The sequence below is a fragment of the Nycticebus coucang genome, chromosome 10 (genome assembly GCF_027406575.1).
Source record: "Nycticebus coucang isolate mNycCou1 chromosome 10, mNycCou1.pri, whole genome shotgun sequence".
Classification (NCBI taxonomy): domain Eukaryota; kingdom Metazoa; phylum Chordata; class Mammalia; order Primates; family Lorisidae; genus Nycticebus; species Nycticebus coucang.
Genome location: NC_069789.1, coordinates 49,927,935 through 49,953,541, shown reverse-complemented (window position 1 = coordinate 49,953,541; position 25,607 = coordinate 49,927,935). Strand labels below are relative to the sequence as shown.

Genomic DNA, 25,607 nt, shown 5'->3' with positions numbered 1-25,607 from the left:
GATTCTATTATGTTGCTTGGAAAGAATTGATGTTCCTGTTTTAACAAGCATTTTACTTTAGACTCACTTGTAGACTTTCACACCTATGGGAGGGCAGCAGTTTGTGTCTCAATTCATTTCTTTAGCTTAAGCCTCAGTTGAAAGCTGCTTTCAATTTTCTCTTGCATATATGGTTTAGAGGTCAGCCAGAGACTTAGACTGAGTTTAGAGACAGAGTTTCACTTTGTTGCCCTTGGTAGAGTGCCATGGTGTCATAGCTCATAGCAACCTCCAACTCCTGAGCTTAGGCGATTCTCTTGCTTCAGCCTCCCAAGTAGCTGGGACTACAGGCGCCCGCCACAACGCCCAGTATTTTTGTCGTTGTTGCAGTTTGGCCAGGGCCAGGTTCGAACTTGCTACCTTTGGTATATGGGGCAAGTCCTACCCACTGAGCTACAGGTGCCACTCAATTAGATTGAGTTTAAATACAGAATTAGAGGTTCCTTTTCTCTGGCTGTCATCAGGGAGACCCCCAACCCCTCCCTCTCTGATAGGTCTTACTCTTCTCAGTCTCCTTTTCCTGGTTCCTCTGGGTTACAAGATGGCAGATTTTTCTATTGACATTTTAGCTCCCTGGTGTTATGCTGTGATTATTGCTACCCTCAAGGTAGAATCACAAAAAACTTACCTAGGGCCAATCATTTGCTAGAGATTTTGATCCTCTTCAAAATTGCATATTTTTGTGTTCAGTCTCCACAGTGTCCTCCACAGTAGTTGTTTTTATGTTTTGTCTAGTTTACAGCGATTGCAGGTGGATTAGTTTGTTAAGTGTTTACTCTTTCATCTAAGCAGAGTTTCTTTGGCTTAATTTTAAAGAATAAAACCTTGCAGATAAATTTTTCCTTTTCCAATCCAATTGCCCTTGTTCTATCTCCAGAGGCAACCTGATTCACAAATTTGATATAGATCTGGTTCATATTTTAATATTGAAACAATGTAGCTTAGAGGTTTAGAGTATAGGTTTTGGATTCATACTTAGCCTCTCTGTCCTTTAGTTTTCTCATCTGTATGTAAAATAGGGAGAATGATACCTATGTAATAAAGTTGATAGCAAAAATTGAGATAATTTATATAAAGTATGTAGAATAGTACATAGCACTTAGGATAGTAAGAACTCGGTACGTTTTAGCGAGTGCTTGTTTATCATTCTTACTGTACTATATAAAGCATTTTGTGTGGTTTTAAGAAATTTACAGAGGGATGACTGTAAAGTTTTTGTTCAGCTTAAGAATCTTGAGCACTTTTTAATCCCTTCTCTTCACAGTTGTTTTCTCTATTTGTTAGTAAGCTGTTATGTTTTTAAATTTTTAATCTCCAGTGCCAAATATGGTACCTATGCCATATAAGAGATACTCCAGAAATTTAAATGGAAATATATGCATCATTGTCTTGTTTTGTTAACCTCTTAATAAATTGTTTCTTCACAGCTGTATTCTGTACAGGTGGAAGAGATGGCAACATTATGGTCTGGGACACCAGGTGCAACAAAAAAGGTAGTCCAGTTCTATTTTAACTTTGACAGATGTGAGATCACCCCATACTGAGTGAAAGAGCTTGTGATTTCTTCTGATTACCACCAGGGGGCAAGTGCTCATAATTCCCCATTTCTGCTCACTATTCCAGTTCTCAAGATCTTAGTTTGTGTTGCAAGTATTACACTCACATGTTTACCTCCTATTGTCTTCTGAATTACAATGCCCATTTACTTACATTGCTGATGGAATTAAAAATATTAATATATAGGCTCACTGGTAAATATTTTTTAATTTAAATTGGTTTTGGTTTTAAAGAGTTAGATTAAATTAAACATATTATAACTCATTTTGTCTCATGATACCTTCAAGCGAAAGTAGTGATCATCTCCCTGTTTACTGTAATTAATTATTTAGGGGAAAAAATTTTAATGTCTACTTTTTATTTTTATATCATAGTTGCACATATTGTTAGGGTACATGTGATAATTTTTGATGCATGTATACAATGGGTGATGATGAAATCAGGATAAGTGAGATATGGATCTACATTCTTCTTATCTAGCAATTTTGAAACATATAATAAATTATTTTTTAAAAATTTTAGGGGCATATTTGAAACATAATTTGAAACATATAATAAATTATTTTTAAAAAATTTAAAAAAAATTTGTGGGTCAGTGGGTCAGGCACTGGCCCCATATACCGAGGGTGGCGGGTTCAAGCCCGCCCCTGACTAAACTGCAACAACAACAACAAAAAATAGCTGGGCATTGTGGCCAGCACCTGTAGTCCTCAGGAGGCTGAGGCAAGAGAATCGCCTAAGCCCAGGAGTTGGAGGTTGCTATGAGCTGTGTGACACCACAGCACTCTACCAAAGGTGATAAAGTGAGACTCTGTCTCTACAAAAAAAAAAAAAATTTTTTTTTAGTAGGCTTTATTTTGTAGAATATTTTTTAGGCCCACAGCAAAATTGAGCAGAGATGGTCACTGTATATCTGCTGCCTTACACATGCATAGCCTCCCTCACTGACAATCACTCAAGTGGTATATTTGTTAGCAGTTGATGAACCTACATTAACACATTGTCATCACCCATAGTTTATAGTTTACATTAGGGACTACTCTTGGTTATATAATTATTGACAAAAGTATAATAACATGTATCCACTATTGTAGTATCATACAGAATAGTTTTACTATCCTAAAAGTCCTTTGTTCCCTAATTACTCATCCCTACCTCTCCATTAAGTCCTGGAAACTACTGATCTTTTCACTGTCTCCATGGATTTGCCATTTTCAGGACATCTGTCAAACTACTTTCTTTCACTAATACTCATTTAAATTTCCTCCCTGTCTTTGTGGCTTTATGAATCTCATTTCTTTTTAGCACTAAATAATAATCTATTGTCTGGATGTGCCGCAGTTTATCCATTCACCTGCTAAAGGGCATCTTGATTGCTTCTAAGTTTTAGCAGTTATGAATAATACTGCCATAAACATTTGCTTATTTTTTATACGTCATAATCTTACCACAGGAAATATAGTGCAACTGCTGGCTCTGCTGGTTTCTAATTTTACTAATCTGGTCAAAAATTACATAATATAGAGGTCAAACGAAAGTTACTTTCAGCATGAGGTCTGAGGTCAGAGTTCTGAAAATTCTAAATCAGTTTTCTTGGATTATCTTTCAGATGGGTTTTACAGGCAAGTGAATCAAATCAGTGGAGCTCATAATACCTCAGACAAGCAAACCCCTTCAAAACCCAAGAAGAAACAGAATTCAAAAGGACTTGCTCCATCTGTGGTAAGGTTTTACAAATATATACATGTGTTAAGATCTTGACAATAGGATGGAACATCATTTTAGGGAATTTGGGGGGCATAAAAATAGGAGTTATTGATTAAATGAGAATCTTCATTTCCTTTTGATATTAGTGGTTTATTGCTTACTCAGTACCTACAGTAGTGGTTCTCAAACTCTACTGTGCATTGGCATTACCTGGAAGTATATTAAAAATTCAACTTCCTAAGTCTCATCTGTACATACACACACCCCTATGGTATAATGTAATAGGAAAAGTGGGGAAAGAGCAGTTTGAAGAAGCATGTTAGGTACTGTGATACGGTTTTCTCTGGGCAAGGAATCCATTGTTTTCATAATATATAAACTGTTGAAAAGGTGCGAGTTTTGGCTTGGCACCTATAGGTGAGTAGTTAGGATGCTAGCCATGTGCACTGTGGCTGGTGGGTTGAAACCCAACCCAGGCCTGCTAAACAACAAAAACAACAACAATAAAAATAGCCGGGCTCTGTGGTGGATGCCTGCAGTCCCAGCTATTTGGGAGGCTGAGGCAAGAGAATCGCTTAAGCCCAAGAGTTTGAGGTTGCTGTGAGCTGTGACACCATAGCACTCTACTGTGACACCATAGCACTCTATTAAGGTTGACAAAGTGAGACTTTGACTCAAACAAACCAAAACAAATAATTATGGATGAAAGATTGTTATGTGCAGTGAAAAAATTAAAAGGGCTCAATGGAGGTTGACCTCCTACTTGCTATTGCCTAAAAAGTCATCTTAGCTCAGAACCTGATTAAATATCTAAAATGCTACTCATTTTAACTTCATCTGGCCTCCACAGATGAAGATTAAACTATTTCCATTCATGGCTGTGTCTTGTTTTTGGTATTAGTTTTTAATTTTATGTTTCAGCAATCACACTTCCCCCGTACAAACAAGAAACATTAGAAAAATAAACACATTAAAGTGAGGTTAATGCAATTTATTTATTTATTTATTTATTTTATTTATTTATTTTTTGTTTGCAGTTTTTGGCCAGGGCTGGGTTTGGACCTGCCACCTCTGGCATATGGGGCTGGCACCCTAACCCTTTGAGCCACATAATGCAATTTTTTTTAAAGAAGAAAGACATTATGGGCATTGTTTGAGCTTTGACTGTTAGCTACTAGAATGGCACTATGTCTACTCAGTGTTTCTCAATATGTCTAATAATATTTTGCCAAATGTTTAAAAAATATACAAAACTTGCATCTTTTTTTGTTTTTGAAAGAGAGTCTCTCTATGTCAACCTTGGTAGAGTGCCGTAGCGTCACAGTACACAGTAACTTCAAACTCTTGGGCTTAAGCAATTCTCTCAAGTAGCTGAGACTACCCAGGTGCCCACCACAATGCCCAGCTAGTTTTAGAGATGATGCTATGGCTCAAGCTGATTTCAAACTTGTGAGCTCAGGCAATCTGCTACCTTGGTCTCCCAGAGTGCTAGGATTACAGGCATGAGCCACCGCACCCAGTCTTCATCCATAATTCTTTAGACCGTTATATGATAATCTGGGTGGATAGCAATATTTTGTAAATGAAACAGGCAGAGAAAATTTAAATGAGTTTCCTTATTCATAGAGCTGATTCTAAGCAGACCTAGTGGCTCTGATAAGTAAAATCTTCTAATCACCAGTTGGTTTCTTGAGTATAGGTTAACAGTTACATACCAAAGCAGGGTCAGAGAATGACCCCATTGATGTTTTGTTGTGTGTATTTGTCTATGTGAGACAACAGAACATACAAAAACAAAACATTGGTGGTGTCACAGACCCCTTCTCCCCAGACAGTTTTAAAGTATTAACACTATATTCCCCGCCTTTGGGTCAGTTTTAAAGTATTGACACTATTTGGTATAACTTAACGATGTTTAGGTCATTTCCTTGCTAAAATTACTTCCTTATCAGTGTATACATCTGATTAAGATTATTAGAAAGAGAAGATTTAGTCTAATTCAGAATTATGGGATGGGGAGCCATTTTTAACACCTTGTTCTCTTGATGGTTATATTATCAAGATTATATTATCCAAGATAGAATTTCCTTCTTTTCCTTCTTGCACTATCAGGATTTCCAGCAGAGTGTTACCGTGGTCCTCTTTCAAGATGAGAATACATTAGTCTCAGCAGGAGCTGTGGATGGGTAAGAGTCTTTTTCTTGGTTCTTTTGATGAGGTCTCTTTCATGGGCTCTGATGGGGAGTCATCTAGTCCCATTATAACTGAATGTGTATGCTTTTAACATTCAACATAGCAAGTGCCCTGACTGAGAAAAGGAACTACAGATCATACTGGAAAATACATAGCTGGGACTCTTACTAAACTAATTAAATGAGATAATATATTAATATGTGTCATGCTTAGCACATTGTCTAGCACATAGGAGCAGTGTTTGCTGCTGGTATCTTAGAGAAGAAGCTGGATGTGAAGTTTGCTTGCTTTATGCAATTTAATTTAGTCACTAGATCTAATTTTGAGGAGTAAGATTTCTATTACTTTGGATTTTGTATTTTCAGGCTTAAAAATATCCTAAAAGAAGAAATCTATTCTGGGTATGTAATTATCATTTTTGGGAATAGTATAACTAGGTTGATAGAAAGGCCTAATGACCGTCATATACGTATCTGCCGTCCATGATTAGTCTGAATTTTTGGCTTCCAAATAAATGTGATGCTTACTGATTGGTTGCTTTGTAGACTATAAGTTCCCTTTCTTTTTAACTCTTTTCTTTTTTCTTTCTTTCTTTTCTTTTTTTTTTTTTTGAGACAGAGTCTCACTTTGTTGCCCTTGGTAGAGTGCCATGGAGTCACAGCACACAGCAACCTCAAACTCCTGGGCTTAAGTGATTCTCTTGCCTCAGCCTCCCAACTAGCTGGGACTACAGGTGCCTGCCACAACACCCAGCTATTTTTTAGAGATGGGGTGTCACTCTGGCTCAGGCTGGTGTCAAACTCATGAGCTCATGCAATCCACCCACCTCAGCCTACCAAGTGCTGGGATCGCCAGGCATGAGCCACCGCACCCAGCCACTCTCTTCTTATTTTATCTCCCAAGGTATCTCTTCCTTTAAAATGTTTTTAACTTAAATGACTATGGCTTACCAAACTAGGATTATCATTGTGTCCTCTGGATACTTCTCAGGCAAGAATGAAGGATTATTTAAAGGCTATTGGTTATGCTTGTGAATGGTTATGAAAGCTTGCTTTGTTTATTTCCAGGGATATTGCCATTGTATACCAAGCTTGTGTTTTCCAGTTGCCTGAAAAGTAGAAATGGAGGTTTAAAACAATTATCCCAATAAATGAAATGGAAAAATACTTCTGTTTCACAGGAAAATTGTTCAGACTGGATTACCTAAGCTGTTATATATAGAGATATAACCATAGGAACAGAGTTTGCTACTTATGATGTCAAAGGATATATTCAGAAGGAAGTATTTATTCTAAAAACAATGAAACAATGACTATCCGCACCAAACCTTCAATTTCCTTTTCCCCTCCCTTAGAGTAAACTTTGGTAACCCATTACAGGGTCAAATCACATATGTTTCCGTTCTATCAGAATAAACCTTACATTGGAGAGAACAGTATAAGATAGTTCAATTTGTTTCCCAATGAGATGTCTTCACTGTACCTGGCTAGAATGCCAGAAGAGTTAAATTAAAAGTCATAAATGAAGTTGAGATTGGGAGAAGGTCTACAAAATAACTATTTGCCTTGGTTTTTAGGATAATTAAAGTGTGGGATCTGCGTAAGAATTATACTGCTTATCGACAAGAACCCATAGCAGCCAAGTCTTTCCTGTACCCAGGTAGCAGCACTCGAAAACTAGGTAAGCCTTTGTATAGACTATAGGACTTTGGGGGAAAATATGAGTTTTTGTTAAAGTAAAATAAAAAAAAAATTAGGCTAGTTTTCAGCAACACAGACTTGAGAAACTCTAATATGTAGTTGTATCTTTTTGACATTCAAAAGATAAAATCTCAGAATATTTTTGGCTTGTATATATTTTGGGAACAGAATTCTGCTTGTGGAATAATCTGTTTTCAGATCTACTTACCTTCATTAGTGCATGCTAACTAAAGTTTCCCTTCTTCCAGGATATTCAAGTCTGATTTTGGATTCTACTGGCTCTACTTTGTTTGCTAATTGCACAGATGACAACATCTACATGTTTAATATGACAGGATTGAAGACTTCTCCAGGTAAACTATTAGTCATTCAAATTCTGTTACCAGAAAACTAACATCGGCTTTTTTGTTATGATAATTTAAGGTGTTTTTTTCTTTCCCCCTAAACCAAACCTTTTTAGCCATATGAGGACTTTGGTGTCTTTGATAAGTTCAAGTGATGTTTTTGTAAGTGCACATTCCTTGTGATGATTTTATAAGTAAACAGAATCCTGCTCTTGATAATGACTTAATTTAATTTTAATAGTGGGTGTTCTAAAATTATGACCCTTGGCATATATTTAGAGTTATCTCAATTTTCTGTTAATAAGCTGTGGGTTAGAGAAAGCTATTCTGTCCAGTTTTGTCCTCTTTGAGAGCTGTTAGTTAAAATGAGGGGGCTGAATTTTTCAGACATCCAAAATAGTTCCAACCTACCTCAGCCTTTTTAATGTTGAACAAAGGCCATTTTATTTCTTTAGGGGTTTTTCCCAACTTTACTTTTTTCCCCTCTCAATAATATAAAAATATAATCTGATGTTTTAATAAATAAATGACATTTTAAAAAAGAAACAAGTTTTTCAAGGATGCTTTAACAGGATTGTTTGGGTTACATTATTTTTAAGAACATTATCAATTATGTAAGCAAGCTACATATTAGTAATCTGGGTCTTCCTCAGCTATAGATCTGTTAAAAATACTTTGAATTCCATAGCCAAACCCTAGAGCTACCCAGTTCCCACTAAAGTAAAATGTACTGGTAAATAAGAAATCTCAAAATAGAAACAGAACTTAGGTCATTTTTGCTGGGATCTTACAGAAGTTTACAAAGATGGCCTCCAGGCAGTCTCATCAGGACTTCAATAACTGTGACAGCATCACATTTGTGATGCTTTGGCTTAGATCTGGTGTTCAGAAGAGCAAGAATGTTTGGAAAAAGGGAGAGTTTTATAACTTCTTTTGTTGTTTTTCATAATGGAATCAGAATTTGGAGTACTGCTTATTAGTCATATAAATAGACTTTTCAAAATCTTTCCCCAAAAGATAAAACAAATCCTGACTATCTTATTAGTTGCACAAGAGCTCTTTTTATATAGTTTTTGCTACGTTGGCACTGAAAGGAGCCTTGAGTTTAGTTTGTCCTTCTCCCATCAAACACTTTGCTAATAATTTTTTCTGTTATGTGCTCCTAAAATAATTTGATTTGCTTAGATAAATACATAGGTAGACAGATGAATAAAGAGATAGATTTGTTCCTTAAAGATTGAATGACAGCCAAACATGTGAGTGACATTTGATAATTACTTATCTTTTTCAAAACTTTAGAAAGGGTCCTGAGTTTGGTATTTAATCTCCCATACTTTTTATTTACACCCTTATACTGAATCATGAGAATGACTCTGAAGCACATTAAGAACTTGAAAAAAGATTAAATTGAGCTAATTAAAGCTAATGTAGGCTACTTAGGTTGAAGTGGGAGGATCACTTGAGATGTTACTTCAGCACTGACATATGACTCAGCCTACGAATTTATAAAGGGTCACCCATGCGTGTGGTGGCCGTTGATTGGATGTCTGAAAATGGGTTAGAGGCTACAACTCCCTGGAGTTGGGGGCTACAGTGAGCTATCTATACAGTGTTGTCTAGTCTGGGTGACAGCAAGAGCCTAACTCCTGCCAATTTTTTTAAAATAAATGGATAAATAAAAATTAAGCCAATATAGGTTTTAGAAGGATTTTTAGCAATATTTGAAACATTTACAATGTACTGATACTAGCTTGCCTTAGACCAGGAGAGGGCAATAAATACATACATGTATAGTGGGAAATTTGGTCTATATTTTTTCATTCATAAATTTAGAGTTGAGAAAGATGAAAAATTACAGTTTTGGAACTGTGTTCAGAGTAAAGGAACTTGTTTGTGTATCATAGGAGGTTTGTAACATGCATATCTGAATTGGTTCATATCCTGCTTCACTTTCATGGTAAAATGTATGATATAGGGAGTGTTTGCTATAACAGCTTTTTCCTTAACTGCTATAAATATAAAGCTCTTCAGTTTTATTCTAGAAAAAGGAAGAGATTTCTGTGAGAACTTAATGAAAAACTTAAATCCTTTTCTAATACTGCTCTCCCTCTGTTAAAAGTTGGAGTGTGATTTTTTTCCCCCTACCTAAATGTATCTTATGTTCTCCAATAATTGAGATTTTCCTCTTGTATTTCCTAGGAGTGTTCTGATGCCAGAGGCCTTAGGTTTGGCATCAATAGGATAGAAGAACCTGTCAAGAGCATTTTGTACTTGACTGGATTATTTGCCCTTTCTCTGTGGATAGTGAGAATTCTAAACCTAATGGCTTAACATACGAGAATATAATTTACCTGACTAGCTACTTCTGCCATTCAGCCTATTTAAAATGTTAGATTAAAAAGATTCCCTCATCCCAGATAAGCTATTAGTAAGTTTTAACCAGAATTCTTCTGATATTTTTCACTGATATTTACCTATTTGTAGAACAAATGTTTGAGGATCTACTCTGTCCACAGCACTATAAAGAATGTTTTTCATCACATTTTTATCTCTTGATTTCCAACCAGATGTTTAGACTGAGTTCATGAGATTGGATCTAAAATAAAGCTTCTTTCTAGGGTTTTCTTTGTCTAGTTCCCTTTTATTTGGTGACTAAATCTTGACCATCTGCTTCAATAGGCAATGTAGTGATAAAACTTAGAATATGCATGCTACCTATGAATATGAACTGCAGCATTAGAACACTGGAAATACCAAGAGCTAAATAATTTGTTTTTTTCCTCTGGCAGTGGCTATCTTTAATGGACATCAGAACTCTACCTTTTATGTAAAATCCAGTCTTAGTCCAGATGACCAGTTTTTAGTCAGTGGCTCAAGTGATGAAGCTGCCTACATCTGGAAGGTAAGTTGCCAGACTTCCTCTAGAAATGTGAGACAGATATTCTTACAAATATTTCTTCTGTCCAATATGAGATAAGTTTAATGTAAATTCATACTATTAAGTTTTCATACATCACAGATTTAATAAAGGTTGTCTTTTGTTTTTAATATAGCTGAAATCTCATTGTCACATACTGTTTGACATTTTCATGGCTGTAGTTTGTCAGAAATTGATAATTCATATTCTGTTTCACAGATTATTAGAATATTGAGAATTCAAAAGTGTAATAAGAACCTTATTTTGTCTTGCTTTACTAGTGTTTTATATATTTGATAGAATTATTTAGTAATTTTTTATTTTATAGATTTCCCATTGCTATGTTGCACAAATTTATAATTTTTTTTTTTACTTTTTAAATAATAGTAATTTTAAAGTGACTACTGTGGTAAGTGGAGAAATTTAAAGCTGTCCATTTGAAAATCAATGGAGAAAATTGAAACATTACACAAGTATCACTTACTGGTCTCTGAAAAATTTCTGTCAAGGAAATAATTAGTTGTGAACATGTTCTGGGAACCTAGAGGAAGATCATTAAGACACTTTTACCTGCGGCTAAAAATTAGTTATCTTCTAGATTTTCCTGTAACTTTATAAATGTCTTTGACATTAGTGAATTAAATGATCAGAATTCACATGGTATGAGATTTTAAAAAAGTTTTTAATATTTTTATTTCAAATGGGGGTACCAGTATTTTTTGTTACATGGATGAGTTACATAATGCTGAAATAGGGACTTTTAGTGTAACTGTCACCAGAATAGCGTACATATTTTTGGTTTTAAAGTCATAATATCTAAAATTTAGATCCATAGTTTTGATATTGTTGAATTTCTTTTTAAGAGAAAGTTTTAGTCTTGTCAACCTCTAGGCAGTCAGACTATTAATGTTGTTAATTAGGACAGGGGTCTAGGACAGGGGTAGAATTTGTTCAGTGCGAAGCATAATTCTTCAGCTTAATTTCATCTAGTCCTGGGGAAAGTATGAAAAAGTGATTTCTATATACCTAGAGATGCAAAAATGCAACACTTAAAAAAGCTTTTAATGGGCAGCACCCGTGGCTCAGTGGGTAGGGCACTGGCCACATACACCAAGGTTGACGGGTTTAAACCCAGGCCTGTTAAACAACAATGACAACTGCAACAAAAAATGGCCAGGTATTGTGGTAGGCGCCTGTAGTCCCAGCTACTTGGGAGGCTGAGGCAAGAGAATCACTTAAGTCCAAGAGTTTAAGATTGCTGTGAGCTGTGATGCCACAGCTCTCTACCCAGGATGACATAGTGAGACTCTGTCTCAGAAAAAAATAAAAAAAGCTTTTGGTAACAATATCCTAAATGGTCACAAGGTGGAGATATTATTCTATCCAAGATGCTTTTATAGTGGGCTTGCCTCTTTCTATAAGCGTGTTTCTTTTATTATATTTTTTAAATAAAATTTTGCTTATAGAGTATATACTTGAGACCTCATCTTGTGATGAGTTTTTTACCTAGCTTCCTCTCTAGAAGAGTCTTCTTTGAACTTTAAATTTTAATAGTGTGTGTCACTAGCACCAATGCTTGTATCGTATATTTTAAATTTTGAGTTCAGATTTGGTCTTATGCTATTTTGCTATCTTTCTGCTTTTCATTTCTTCTTCCCTCACTGTCCTACCTACATTTCTTTCTCTACTTTGGCTCCCAACTTAACTAGAGGATTTTATTTTTACCACAAATCTGTATCTTTTTAAGTTTCTTCTCAAAATAAAAGTATAACTTCAGACCACAAAATTATGCCACAAAAATTATGCAAATAAGTACTTATGTATTAATCATTCTGTTTAAATCATTTTAGATTAGTTTTTAAATTATACATAATTATATATATAATTATATGTATATTGTGGGAGGGTGTAGTTTTCCAATTCTTAAAGTTCCTCTTCTCTAGCATAAAGGCGTTTTTAAAATTTTGTTTTAGGGAATGAAGGTTGAGAGGATATTTCCTCCCTTTAAAGATACACACTGAAAAAATAAAGATAAACACTAAAGATATTTGGCTGTTGTTTCTAACCCATTTTCAGACATCCAATCCATGGCCACCACATGCATGGGTGACCCTTTTTGAATTTCTGGGCTGGGTCACATGTCATTGCTGAATGACGTGGTTCAGACGTGATGTTCTTCTGCCTGTCCACACATAACCCAGTGTACAGCTCTGATATTTGAGAGCCTGGCAAGCACTTCCTAAAATTGAATTTGCCTAGTGAGATGGCTCAGTTTCTCTTTTCCATGATTTAAAATAAGGAGGGTTGATAATTTAAAAGCAATTCCATGTAAGCTGAGTATCCTCCTGGCCATTAGTTTGTCTTATAACTCTGCTATGTGTTCAGAAAGTAAGAATTCTCAAATGTTGGAATTTTTTCTATGCTAGAAAGCTGGTAGGCACAAGAAAATGGGGTAGAAGAAGGGGGTTTTATTTCTTAAGACAGAAAAGAATGGCCTTTTACTCTTTACTGCTGCCTAGCAAAGGGAAAATGTAATATATTTAGACTTTGGTATTGAGGCCCAAGACTTTAAAAGATTTAATACTACACTTTTTCTCTTTAATTTCCTACTCATTGTCCCACTTCTACCCCATCCTCTCTTCCCTGGTTTGTTTCTGATGTAGCCACTGAATAGTACTGAAGTGGTTATAAATAAACTGATTTGGCACAGTCATTCTACCGCTGACTGGCAAAACATCGAGCCTGTCACTTTAGGAAGTGTAAATGATCTCATGGCAGAAATAAAGATTAGACTTGGTTTCCAACTGGGCAGAGGAAGGAGATTTTGTGAGGAAAGTGCTGATCCTTTCGCATGTTTAAGTGCATAAAATGCTTTATGATTAAAGCCATTCGGTTCTGGGAATTTTAACTTTGGGATTCCTTGTGCCTTGAATTGAAGTCTTTATTCTATAAAAAGTGGAATATGTTAAAGAGGACAGTCTTCTGTATTTTTATCACTCCCAAAGTGCATGGGTGTAAATGTATCTTATAATGAATAGTCTCCTTCCTACTTAAAATGAAAGGGGGCTTTAAAAACAAATCATTTAATTATGATGGTTTTTATAAAAATGAAGTGATAATAATCACTTATTTAAATAAAAATTAAGGATTGAAAGGCTACTAGAGTTTTTCATTGGAGGAAATTAATCTTTGAAGTAGAAAATCCTAAACTGTCAGTGCATGAAAGTTAATAAAAACCTATTAGGTATTAGTTTCTCCATTTAGCCCACAACATGCCCTTCCCTTCTACAACATAAAATTTACCCTTTAATCATTTTAAAGTATATAATTCAGCTGGGCACAGTGTAGTCCTATCCTACCCCTGTAGTCCTGTCACTTTGGGAGGCTGAGGCAGGAGGATCATTTGAGCTCAGGACTTTAAGATCAGCCTGGGCAACAAAGAGAGACCTGTCTCTACAAAAAATAAATTAACCAGACATGGTGGTACATGCCTGTTGTCCCAGCTACTCTAGAGGCAGAGGTGAAGAATTGATTGAGCCTAGGAGTTCGAGGGCTGCAATGAGCCTATGTTCTCACCAGAGGGAGACCACCCCCCATCTCTTTTTTTTTTTTTTAAAGTGTTCATTTCGTATAATCACAATTTTATACAACTGTCACTGCTATCTAATTTCCGTTTATCACACCAGAAAGAAACCCCATATGATTTAACTGTCACTCTTCCATTCCTCCTTGAGCCCAACAACTGCTAATCTACAGTCTCAATAGATTTGCCTGTAATGTTATAAATGTTCGTCCATATTGTACCATATATCAGTACTTCATTTCTTTTTATGGCTGAATAATATTTCATAGTACAGTAGACTACACTTTATCCACTCATCAGTTGATGAACATGTGTTTCCATTTATTGACGTTATGAATAAAGCTTCTATGAACATTTGTTTGTAAGTTCTTGTTTTAACATACGTTTTCTTTCTTTCTTTCTTTCTTTTTTTTTTTTTTTTAGAGACAGAGTCTCACTGTACCGCCCTCGGGTAGAGTGCCGTGGCGTCACACGGCTCACAGCAACCTCTAACTCTTGGGCTTACGCGATTCTCTTGCCTCAGCCTCCCAAGCAGCTGGGACTGCCCACTGCAGTCCACCACCAGCCGGGCACCCACCACAATGCCCGGCTATTTTTTTATTGCAGTTTGGCCGGGGCTGGGCCTGAACCCGCCACCCTTGGCATATGGGGCCGGCGCCCTACTCACTGAACCACAGGCGCCGCCCTAACATATGTTTTCAATTCTCTTGGGGTTATACCTAAGAGTAGCATTGCTGGATCATATAATTCTATGTTTAACTTTGAGGAAACTTCCCCCAACTTTTCATAATATGTAAAGTACCTGGCTTACAGTAATCAGTCAACAAATGCTGGCTTTTATTGTCATTAATATCTTATTATTAAATTGTAAAAGGTTTTTGGATGGGTCTCCTTTTTTTCTGAGATCTTCTAAATAAATGCAAAAACGAACATTTATTCTATTGATAGATTTGGGGGGTTGAAATTTATTTTAGTTGTTGGTGTATATATTTAGGTTCTCCTAGGTAATTGTCATACAGAAACTGCAAAAGGGACAATATCATGAAATGAATAGCTAGGGGGCAACAAGCAGGGTAAACCAATGGAGAATAAAGGGTTCTTACCCAGGATGCTCAAAAGGACATGAAAATTTCCTCTCCCTTTTAACTTGCTTTAACTTGTTTGGATCTTGAGTGAAGAGAAATTTAATAGACTGGGGCCATCCCAAATGAAGGTTGAAGGAGAATGTCTGTGACTACTGGGATAGTTAGAGACGATCTTAAAAGTGGTTTCTAAAATGTTACTTTCAAAAGAATGAATTAGGTTGTCTCTGTGGCATTGTAGGAGTAGGCATTAAGTGAGATCTTTGAGGATCTTCCTTTTCTGTTAAACTTTAATTTAGAAAGGCAATAGACACTGCTTTTTGACATCTTTTTAACATCATTTAATATGTGCTATTTATTCAACTCAAGAGAAGAGTAGTAATAATTGAGTTAGATAACCTTGTGAATCAGTGTGACAAATTTCTTAACTATAATCTGTAGAATCTATTAAATTTACTTAGTTATTCTCACAAATATTCTTTCCAGAGTCACCTCCACTTGCTTCATGCAAATGAACTGTGATTCAGAGCCTCGGGAAAATTAAAAGAGAATAACTTCTCTCAGCCTCAATTTCCTTGCTCTTTTCAGCACACATGCTAATAATAGTTATGTGAGTTTGTATTCCTTATTGTGCTGATTAATTCCTGTGACTTGTGAAAGGGATTGGAAGCTCTTGAATGAGTCAGCTGTACAGTACTGTCAAAGGCATTTGACTGATAGCGTCCAAAGGTAGGAAAATACAGTTTTAATCACCTGTACAGTACAGCACAATGTGATCCTTTTCTTCATGCATTAAAATATATTAACATGTAGTGAGACCTGATTGAAAATTCAGGTCTTTAAAAATTCAGTTTTCTTTAGGAAAACTAACAAAATTTGGGAGGGAAAAAATTTTCCACAAAGGATACCAAAGCACCATGTAAAATACAGCTTATACTTCTTCAAACTAAAGTTTTATGGTTACCCAACTCAAAATGAAAGGATATAACTTTGGATTTTGGTAAGAGTCTGTGAGTCTTCTTTTGGGGGGAAGATTCTGCTCTTGCCCCAAGAGAGTTGGTAGCATATTTTAGGTAGCTTCAGGATTCACAGTTAACTTAGTATTTCTAGAAGTAGCTGACTAGACATCTGAAAATGTCTAGGCTGTGTATAAATAGTACTAAGTTGTCACTTGAAGTTTATTATCTAGCCGCTAAACTTAATCCTTCCAGAAAGTTTACCAGCTAAGGGGTAAGAGACAATGCCAGTCTTCAATTTTAGTTAAAATATGTGTAGCTACATAGTCCTGAATATAAGAATGGTCCTTGTGTCTAAGCTCATATTACTGGCTTATTTTGGCTATTTTCATTGTGTTTTCTCAGATTAGTGAAAGAAATCCTTCATTGCCTGTTGGAACTCTTTTTTCTGAACTATAATTTAGCAGGCCTAGGGGTAGCAACCCTAAAGCTATTTAAGGCACAATTCTGGAGATACAGAGTTTCTATCTGAGAGACCTAACACTGTTCTATTGTTTCTTTTGATTGGACTAGGTCTCCACACCCTGGCATCCTCCTACTGTGCTGTTGGGTCATTCTCAAGAAGTCACGTCTGTGTGCTGGTGTCCATCCGACTTCACAAAGGTTTATAAATAAATCTCTATAGTTGGTTTAAAAGGTAGAACACAGGTTTGTAGGCTTTCCCAAGGTTAGTTTGAGAAAGATGTAGATTTTTATATTTAAATAGAGATTTAAGAGATCTAGAGGAGGTCAAGAATCTGTATCAACATTACTCATACATATACATATTCTGCTTTCTTCTAGCAATAAACAATAACATGCACAAAACAATAAGGGTGGATTTCTGGTTCCCTAAGAGTCATTTCTCTCCTAAACAAACAATCTCAGGGAAAACTAGTCTCTTTCATTTTCTAAATACAGTAGAACGTTCATAATTGGCCACCTCCTTAAATTGACCTAATTTTCATAGACTAGATATGCACCACATGTATGTCTCAGTACAGTAAGCTTCGTTCTCTGTGTTGACCACATCCACATGTTGACCAGTTTGTTGCAATCCCTTTAGTGGTCAACCGTTCCACTGTATTGTCAAGGTAGTAACATGCTGAATGTTCTTCACAGCCCAATTTGGGTTTTACATTTAGCTAATGAAGTCGTTACTGTAAAGTCCTAACATGTTACCTGTAGCCAAACTGTAAGGAATACATGTGAAATGTTTTACCAGGGGTGTCCAATCTGTAACCCACAGGCTGCACAATGATTTTATGAGGACTTTTTTTGCTTATCTGTGGTGTCGGATATCATGAAAAGTATGCATAGGCATTTTCTGTTTTTTTTTTTAATTAATCGGCTTTTGTAGTGTTGGGTATTTAATGTGTGCCCTCAAGACAACTCTTAATCTTCCAATGTGCAGAAAAGAAAAAAGGTTGGGCACCCTTGTTAGACACTCTGGAAAGAAAGCATCCTCACCTTTTAGTTTTTTTTATAGTGAATATATTATGTGATATTTAAAGAAACAAATTAAAAAAAAACACACAAACATAGAAAGGCCAGAAACATAAACAAACTGTGTATACATAGGAATTTCATATAATAGCGTAAGTTTCACTCATTCTCCCAACTCCCATTGACTTTGATCTTTGGGTTATTCTGAGTTCTATAGGAAATCTCACTTCCATGAAGGTTTCTCTTTTCATGTATGACATTTTGAGGATGACGTTTTGAGGTTTTGTTGCCTATTGGTTCCATCTGCTTTTTATCTTTCAGAAACTTCTCGTGGTCTGGTCTATTCATGGCAATCTCTGCCAGCTTCCAGTATTGCTGTGGATTTCTCTTTATTTTTATATCCCTGTTACCGTTTCTGTGGTCAGCTTCAAGGCAGACCTTTTTTTAAAAAAATCTACTTTAGTTACATGCCAATGACATTTTTTCCCTTAGGTTCCATGTAATTTCCAGTGAAATATCTGCTTTTAATATGGAGTATCACCATCTTCATGGAAACTACTTAGATAAATGTTTTTGTGGTATTCAATTAATTATGTTATCTTTTTTCAATCATAATATTATGTCAATCATCATATATCAAATAGTCGTATTTCCTGTCAGAAAAGACTCAAATGAAATGGCAGGGCTATTTACCAATGTTAATCTATTGAATACTTTTTAAAAAGTTTCTTAAGGGGCTCAGCACCTGCAGCTCAAGTGGCTAGGGTGCCAGCCACATACACCAGAGCTGGAGGGTTCAAATCCAGTCTGGGCCCGCCAAACAACAATGATGATAACTACAACCGGGAAAAAAAAAGCTGGGCATTGTGGTGGGCGCCTGTATGTAGTCCCAGCTACTTGGGAGGCTGAGGCAAGAGAATCACTTAAGCCCAAGAGTTTGCTGTGAACTGTGTCGCCACAGCACTCTACTCAGGGTGACCGCTTGAGACTCTGTCTCAAAAAAAAAGTCTCTTAACTGCCAGTGCAGTGGCTCATGCCTGTAATCTTAGCACTCTGGGAGGCTGAGGTGGGTGGACCAGCCTGAGCAAAAAGCAAGACCCCCCCGTCTCTACTGAAAATAGAAAAAACTGAGGCAAGAGGATTGCTTGAGCCCAAAAGTTAGAAGTTGCTGTGAGCTATGATGCCATGGCACTATATCCAGGGTGACACCTTGAGACTCTGTCTCAAAAATAAAGTAAAATAAAAAGTCTCTTAAAAATAACTTTGTCCCAGGCCTGATATGATGGCTCACTCCTATAATCTCAGCACTTTGGGCGGCTAAGGTGGGAGGATCCCTTGAGGCCAGGTGTTTGAGAACAGCCTGGGCAAGTAGAGAGATTTTGTCTCTACCAGAAAAAAAGAAAAAAAAATTAGCCTGGGATAGTGGTATATATTTGTAGTCACAGCTGCATGGGAGGCTGAAGTGGGAGCATCACTTGAGCCCAGGAGTTTGAGGCTGCACTGAGCTATGATGATGCCACTGTACTTTAGCCTAGACAACAGAGTGAGACCCTTTCTCAAAAATAATAATGCTAGTTTTATCCCAAGCCAAGAATTAGGGAGGTAGAATGTTTTGTTTTGTTTTGTTTTGTTTTTGTTGGGGATTCATTGAGGGTACAATAAGCCAGGTTACACTGATTGCAAGTTTTGTTGTTGTTTTTTAAAAAAGTTTGAGTTTTAGAATAGAAGAAAGCTAGGTTTCAAAATCTAGCCCTGCCATTTAATTGTGATGACTTTGGACAAATTTTATTCCCATTTTCAGATGACATTATTTGAGTAGAAGGCTTTTTATATTATGAGAATTAAGTAAGATAATATAAATTACCAGATACATAGTAAGTGCTTATAAATAATAACTATTAGTAGACTACAGAATAGCTGTGGGATTCTAAGCATTTCATGTTCAGCAGTTAAATATGCATATCTTCTTTTAGCCTCCCAGTAAGGAAAGGAAAATCTGCCAGTCTCCTGGGGGCCAAGACTTAAGAGAACATGTATTCTTTTTTCTCTCTCTTTAGTGACTGAAATAGAGAAATTATATAAACAAATGCTGGGGAACAGCTCTGGTACCAGTGGCCATTTGCCATAGGCTCTCCAAGCAGGACTTTCTCTGCCATAAAAGGCTTGGGACCAAGATCAGGAATAGTCAGATATTTTTAAAGGGGCAAAGGTTATTTTTAACTTCTTTCAGTCTAGTGAACTTGTTGTTTTCCCATATTGCTCCTTTACCTATCTGAAAAAGAATCTCAAAAGGAATGGTTTCATTCTACTTGTCATGGCCTACTAGAGTTAAGGGCTAAAACTGATCTTGCAAATGATTTCAGCAATCAGCAGAACATGTGGAATTTGGAAGGAAGTTGTAGAAATTGAATGTTGGTGATATATAATAATTGATTATTTAACAGAACAAAAGTGACAAGGATATCTTAGTTACATATTTTGTATTTATATAGACAGCAATAAAGAGAATGGCTTGCCTAACTTCTTGAAAGAACAAAATGAAATGAGCCTAGTTTTGTAGTAGAACTTTAGGTAAAAAATTACTGATTGCCAAAGACATATAAGTAGAATGTATGTAAAGAAGAAACTAGGGAGTCAGCTTCCTTAGAAATTTAGAGTGATTCCTGAAAGCAAGGACTAGAGGTACATGATCTTTCAGGTATCATTTTTTATATCTTGTTATATCTGAAAAAATAATTCTGCAGTCATGAATTCTTAAGACATATTGTTTCTTGTTTTATTGTGATTCTTTGATTGAAACTTAACTGTCCTCCTGGTTCTCCTCCCTAGATTGCTACCTGTTCTGATGACAATACACTAAAAATATGGCGCTTGAATAGAGGCATAGAGGAAAAACTGGGGGCAGATAAACTTTCCACAGTCGGTTGGGCGTCTCAGAAGAAAAAAGAGGCTAGAGCCAGCCTAGGTAAGGATGTCATGCACTTTCTAAGTTTCTTATGGGTTTGATTGGTTTAGTCCTACACTACATAGTAGTAAGCTAGATTTGATCTTGTGTTGGTATGTGTTTCAGAAGAGTACCATCTTCTTGGCATTCATCTTTTTGATAAATATTTCCTGAGCAGTACTATGTTTATCATCTATACAAGGTGCTGGAATATAGTAGTAGATATATTCAACAAATATTCTTTGGACACTGCTCTTAGATGCTGGGGATTCAGCAATAAACAAAAGAATCAAAAATCTCAAAGCTATAGAGCTTACATATTAGTATGAGAAGCAATAAATAAGATAAAGAAGTAAAATACATACTGTGTCAAATAAAAATAAGTGCTTAGGGACAAAGGAAAACAGGAAAAGGAGTACGGCAAAATGTGTTGTTAAAATTTATATTAGGTGGCCAGGGAGGCCTCAATAAAAAGATCACATTTGGAGCTGCACCTGTGGCTCAGTGGGTAGGGCGCTGGCCCCATATACCAAGAGGGGTGTGTTCAAACCTGGCCCCAGCCAAATTGCAACAAAAAAATAGCTGAGCTTTGTGGCGGGCACCTGTAGTCCCAGCTACTTAGGCAGCTGAGACAAGAGAATTGCCTAAGCCCAGGAGTTGGAGGTTGCTGTGAGCTGTGTGATGCCATGGCACTTTACCAAGGGTGGTAAGTGAGACTCTGTCTCTACAAAAAAAAAAGAAAGAAAGATCACATTTGAGGGAAAAAGGTAATGATTAATGTGGGTATTTTGGAGAAGAATGTTCGAAAAAGACAAAATAGCAAATGCAGAGGCCTCAAGCAGGGGCAGGCCTGGCATGTTTTCCATTCCTCAAGGAAGCTAACATGGATTGCTCTTATGGTCAGAGCGGGAAAAGGAGAGGAAGGGGATAATAGTGGAAAATGAGTTCTTGTGGGACTTTTTCTTTAATTTTGGTAGACAAAAGTCCACTAGAAGGATTTGAGCAGAAAAATATCATGATCATTCTTAACTCCTGTGTTGAGATTAAATTGTAAGTGGATCAGAGTAAAGGCAGGAAGTCAATTTTATTTATTTATTTATTTTAAACAGTCTCTTACTTTGTCACCCTCAGTAGAGTGCTATGGCATCATAGCTCACAGCAACCTCAAACTCTTGGGCTTAAGTGATTCTCTTGCCTTAGCCTCCTGAGTAGCTGGGACTATAGAAGCCCGCCACAGTCCCTGGCTATTACCTTGTTTCCCCAAAAATAAGACATCCTCTGAAAATAAGACCTATTTACAGGAAAGGTAAGACGTTCCCTGAAAATAAGACCTAGCGCATCTTTGGGAGCACACCTTAAAATAAGACACTGTCTTATTTTCAGGGAAACAGGGTATTGGAGATGAGGTCTCACTCTTGCTCAGGCTGGTCTTGAACTTGTGAGCTCAGGTGATCCACCTACCTCGGTCTCCCAGAGTGCTAGGATTACAGGTGTGAGCCACTGTGCCCAGCAGGGGGCCAATTTTAAAAACCATTGAAATAACTCAGGAAGTGATGATGGTGACTTGGACCAGAGTAGTAGCAGAAGATATGATAAGAAGTCATCAAATTCAGGATATATTTACAAGATAGAGCAAACAGACTATGCTGTGGGATTGGATATGGGGAATAATATGGAGTTACCAAGGATGATTTCCTGTTTTCTCTTGTGAAGCTATAAGGATTGTATTTCATTAACCTAGATAGGAATCCCTACAGGAGAAGCAGGTTTGGGAGGGAACCACTTCAGTTCCATTTGGAAATATTGTTTGATATGATTATTAGAGTCCAAATGGAGATGTCAGGGAGGCATTTAGAGGTTGAATTCCACAATTCAGAGATAGTGTTGTAAATTTGATTCAAAATCACATAGACGAAGATAGAAGTAAATAGAAAAGAGAATAGGTCTTGGGGTCTGAGCCTTGAGACACCCCAATGTTTAGAGCAGCAGTTCTCAACCTGTGGGTCACAACCCACAGGAACTGTATTAAAGGGCTGCGGCATTAGGAAGGTTGAGAACCACTGGTTTAGAGGTTGGGAAAGTGACAAATAACATTAAATAGGCACACGCGGAGAAGTAAGAGGAATAACTAGGGGAGTGTTATATCCTGGAAGTCAAGTAAATAAAGAAGGAGCAAGGGATGAATTTGATCTAATGGTATATCAAAGAAGATAAGACCTAAAAACTGACCTTCGGATCAGGCAATGTGGGGATTATTCAGCAACCTTAAGATGATTTCAGTGGTGTGACGGTGGCTTAATTCGTGTCCTTCAGGGTATGGGAGAAAAGAAGTAAGGGCTATAAGTATAAACCGCTTTTTTTTTTTTTTTAAGAGATGAGGTTTCACTCTGTCACCTTATGTGCCTTTAAGAGCATAAGACTGGAGAACAGTGGCATGAACCTAACTTGGTCCTAACTTGCTGCCGCCTTGAATTCCTGGGCTTAAGCATTCCTCCCACCTTAGCCTCTGGAGTAGCTGAGACTACAGGGCCACAACATGGCGCCTGGCTAATTTTCTTTTATTGTTTTAGAGACAAGGTCTTGCTATGTTGCCTAGGCCGGTCTGGAACTTCTGGCATCAAGCGATCCTCCTGCTTCAGCTTCCTGGGTAAATAGCTTTTTCAAGGAGTTTTGCTATAAAGAAAAGAAGATAAGTGAAGTGGTAGCTGGAGGAAGAAGCAATGTTAAAGTTTGGTGGGTTTTTTGTTTTGTTCTTTTTTTTATAGTAATATAGCATTTTCTATGTGATTGGAAGGATCTTGGGGGGGGATTGACCCAGGGAAATTTGCTGGAACAATGTCTTCAAGTAAGCATGAGGGGATTCTATCTGATACACAAGTAGAAGGCTAGGCCTAGAGGTGTGGTTAGTTGATTAACAGTAATTGGAGAAAAGGCAGAATATATATGTGTATATATATCTATATATAGATATATATATAAGCACAGTTCAGATAGGTGGAGAGATGGAATGGTTATAACTTGTGGAAGTTTTCTTCTTTTCTGATGGCTTTATTTTCTCAGTGAAGTAGGAATCAGGGTTATAAACTAAAAATAAGAATGAGGGAAAAGGTAGAGGCTTGGGAAGAGATGAAAAATCTAAAATAGTTATCTAGAGCAGTGGGTCTCCAACCTTTTTGGCACCAGAGACTGCTTTCATAGAAGACAATATTTCCATGGACTGGTTTGGGGGTGGGAGGTGGAGCTCTGCAGCCCACCTCCTAACAGGCTGTGGACCAATATGGATCCATAGACTGGGGGTTGAGAACTGCAGATCTAGAGAATAGAAGAGTAAATGGACCAGAAAAGTGTGATTGTTGGACAGGTAAGAGTCAACTTGAGGCTAGCAGTCATTGATTGAAAGTGAGCACTTGATGTGGTTGCTGTGTGTTTGCTGTGCATATACTACACTATAGGTAGGAGTTGAATTTTACCAGTCATGTGGAGTTTAGCAAAGCAAGTGAAGAAGTGAGCAGTGAAGTTGTGGGTGCCTGTAAGAGGATAATTATGATTAGACTATAGGATTTAACTTAGGTAAGGAGGAAGTGAGGTCACAGTGGAATTGAGAGGTAGCATAAAAGTGGTACTATCAATGGATTGAGGGAAAATTGCTGATGAAAAATTGTTGGAATTGGAGTACTAAACAGTGCTGGGAACATAGGTAGTGAACAGAGTGGGATAATTGAAATTAAGGTAATGGAATACTTCTAAGTATTGGTAATAATAAAGTAAAGGAATAAGTGGCTTAGGTGAGTGAAAGGAAAAGGTTATTATGAGAAAAAGTCAAGAAACTGAGAAACCGAAGAATAGGAAACGCCATATATATGGATCTCTACAAGTTGACAAGGGATAGTGTTGAAGCGAGTAACAATGAACCAAGAGCAAAAATCTTCAAGCTCTGAGCCGACCAGAGGGGATCTTCATGTTATCGTTAGATGTGCAGTCACAAGCTTGAAGTTTAAGGTTAAAGATATGTTTTACTGGGCGGCGCCTGTGGCTCAGTCGGTAGGGCGCCGGCCCCATATATTGAGGGTGACGGGTTCAAACCCGGCCCCAGCCAAACTGCAACCAAAAAATAGCCGGGCGTTGTGGCGGGCGCCTGTAGTCCCAGCTACTCGGGAGGCTGAGGCAAGAGAATCGCTTAAGCCCTGGAGTTGGAGGTTGCTGTGAGCTGTGTGAGGCCACGGCACTCTACCGAGGGCCATAAAGTGAGACTCTGTCTCTTAAAAAAAAAAAAGATATGTTTTACTTTAGCCATCAAAGCCTAAAAGGTAATTAGGGGGTTGACAGTGAGACGAGGATATATGCTCATTTTCCTAATGACTTACTTAAGTTGCTTATAAGATACAGAGATAGACTTCCAGGGGGTCTTTTGTTGGAAGTCTACTTAATGTAAAGTTTTTGATGATGATGCCTTGTTTTTTGCTTTCTTTTAAATTTTTCAATTTGTGTTTCTTTAGTGTTTAAGAAGTCAGGTAGTGCTACAAGGGTAAATAAGATAAATAGCAGTCACCAGACCCTCTGCCCTACAATTTCCCTTTCCCAGAGGCAACCACTTTCAAATTTTTCAGTTGATTCTTTGCCATGTATCTCTGAACCTTTAAATAATATTGCACATTTCTCTTTTTTTATTTTTTGCAGTTTTCAGCTTTATCTATTGACTTCTTTCCTTTGTGACATGAGGATTTAGTTGTCTTTCCTGTTTCCCATTGCTGTCGGTGGGAAACTCTTTTTAATACAGGGTCACAGATTGGTTAGATCAAGATACAGTTAAGGGGTTTTTAGTATACAGTTGTCCCTTGGTATCCATGATTTTAGTACACCCCTGCCGATGCCAAGTCCGCAGATGCTCAAGTGCCTTATGTAAAATGGTATAGTATTTGCACATAATCTATGCACATCCTCATTTGTACTTAAATCATTTCTAGCTTACATAGTTTAATACCTAATACAATGGAAATGCCATGTAAATATTGTTATTGTGTATTATTTAGGGAATAATGACAAGGAGAAAGTCTGTACATCTTCAGCACAGACACAACCAACTTTTTTCAAAAGACAGGG

At 37.0% G+C, this 25,607-nt stretch overlaps 1 protein-coding gene across 3 annotated transcripts in view; it reads left to right on the top strand.

Moving 5' to 3' along the window:
• Positions 1 to 25,607, top strand: part of DTL (denticleless E3 ubiquitin protein ligase homolog) — a 53,291-nt gene that overhangs the window by 17,073 nt on the left and 10,611 nt on the right. The window contains exons 6-14 of one of the 3 annotated variants that reach the window (XM_053605371.1): positions 1,467 to 1,532; positions 3,206 to 3,318; positions 5,416 to 5,489; positions 5,862 to 5,897; positions 7,073 to 7,176; positions 7,445 to 7,549; positions 10,330 to 10,442; positions 16,652 to 16,741; positions 20,393 to 20,528. In XM_053605371.1, coding sequence (XP_053461346.1) covers positions 1,467 to 1,532; positions 3,206 to 3,318; positions 5,416 to 5,489; positions 5,862 to 5,897; positions 7,073 to 7,176; positions 7,445 to 7,549; positions 10,330 to 10,442; positions 16,652 to 16,741; positions 20,393 to 20,528 — 837 coding nt within the window. Of the gene's footprint in view, positions 1 to 1,466; positions 1,533 to 3,205; positions 3,319 to 5,415; positions 5,490 to 5,861; positions 5,898 to 6,342; positions 6,400 to 7,072; positions 7,177 to 7,444; positions 7,550 to 10,329; positions 10,443 to 16,651; positions 16,742 to 20,392; positions 20,529 to 25,607 lie in introns of those variants that run through there. The other 2 variants (XM_053605372.1, XM_053605373.1) reach the window with 2 other exon arrangements.